Here is a 971-nt window from a genome sequence, read left to right as displayed (position 1 = left end):
ATTCTTTGTTGTGTGTAACTCAGCGGGTCAGGCCGTATCTCTGGAGAAAATTAATAAATGAATTCGAGTGAAAACGTTTCCCCAGACTTTGATTCATGGGAGAGGGAAAGTAGAGGTATGAAAAGGTGCGGAATAATCAGAGCCGACACTATTGACACAAGAAATATGGACCACGCTATGGCCCATTGAGGGCTGAGGAAGAGGTGATAACGAAGGGATACGAAGAATGAAACAATCTGGATGACTAGGGTGAGGTAGGGAAGGAGAAAGAAGGGATCCAGCAGTTTGTGGAAGTTACAGAAATCAATATGAATATTCGTTCTCACCGTCTAATAGCTAACAATAAACTATTCTACATTTTTCTTGAGCTCCTCCTTTGACGTCTCGTTTTCACATCTTACCCTGTATATCCTTATCTCTGTACCTACGTCTCCCCGACCATTCCTCCTATCCAGAGGTGCTGCCTGTACCGCTGAGTTACTCCGGCCTTTTGTGTCTATCAGTGTTCATTCCGCTGGGGTTTAAGCTGCTCAAGCAAAATATGAGGTGCAGTTCCTCCAATTTACGCGTGGCAGCACACTGACAGTGGGGAAGGCCCAGGACATAAAGGTCAGTATTGGAATGGGAAGTGAAATATTTAGCAACCGGGTGATCGCCTCGGCCAAAGTGGACTGAGCCTCGATGTTCAGAGAAACGATGACCCATGCCTTGGTCATACCGATAAATCGGTGTCCTGATGCCAACAGCGGCCCATGGTTGGCCAATTCCCGCCTACCGCCCTTTTCAGCCGGTTGCTGAATGTCCTGGTGGTCGGACGTCCCGCGGCCGGATGGGGAGCGGTGCGGAGGTGGTTTGGCCCACCAGCAAGTGTTGTCCAGATGTGGGATGAGGAAGGGAGAAGGGAGGATCAGAGAGGGACGGAGGGATTGTGCCGACACTCACCTTCTTAACCGTCTCTCAGCAGATGACTT

The 971-nt window shown here is 49.4% G+C and overlaps 1 protein-coding gene across 1 annotated transcript in view; it reads right to left on the bottom strand.

The window, feature by feature from the left end:
• LOC116969477 (probable N-acetyltransferase CML1) overlaps window positions 1-754 on the bottom strand; it is a 5,637-nt gene extending 4,883 nt beyond the window's left edge. The window contains exon 1 of the mRNA XM_033016365.1: window positions 719-754. Coding sequence (XP_032872256.1) covers window positions 719-754 — 36 coding nt within the window. The remainder of the gene's footprint in view (window positions 1-718) is intronic.
• Window positions 755-971: the final 217 nt, after the last annotated feature.

The sequence above is a fragment of the Amblyraja radiata genome, unplaced genomic scaffold (assembly GCF_010909765.2).
Source record: "Amblyraja radiata isolate CabotCenter1 unplaced genomic scaffold, sAmbRad1.1.pri S62, whole genome shotgun sequence".
NCBI lineage: Eukaryota > Metazoa > Chordata > Chondrichthyes > Rajiformes > Rajidae > Amblyraja > Amblyraja radiata.
Note: the sequence above shows the minus strand (reverse complement) of the source record. Positions and strands in the feature narration are given on the sequence as shown.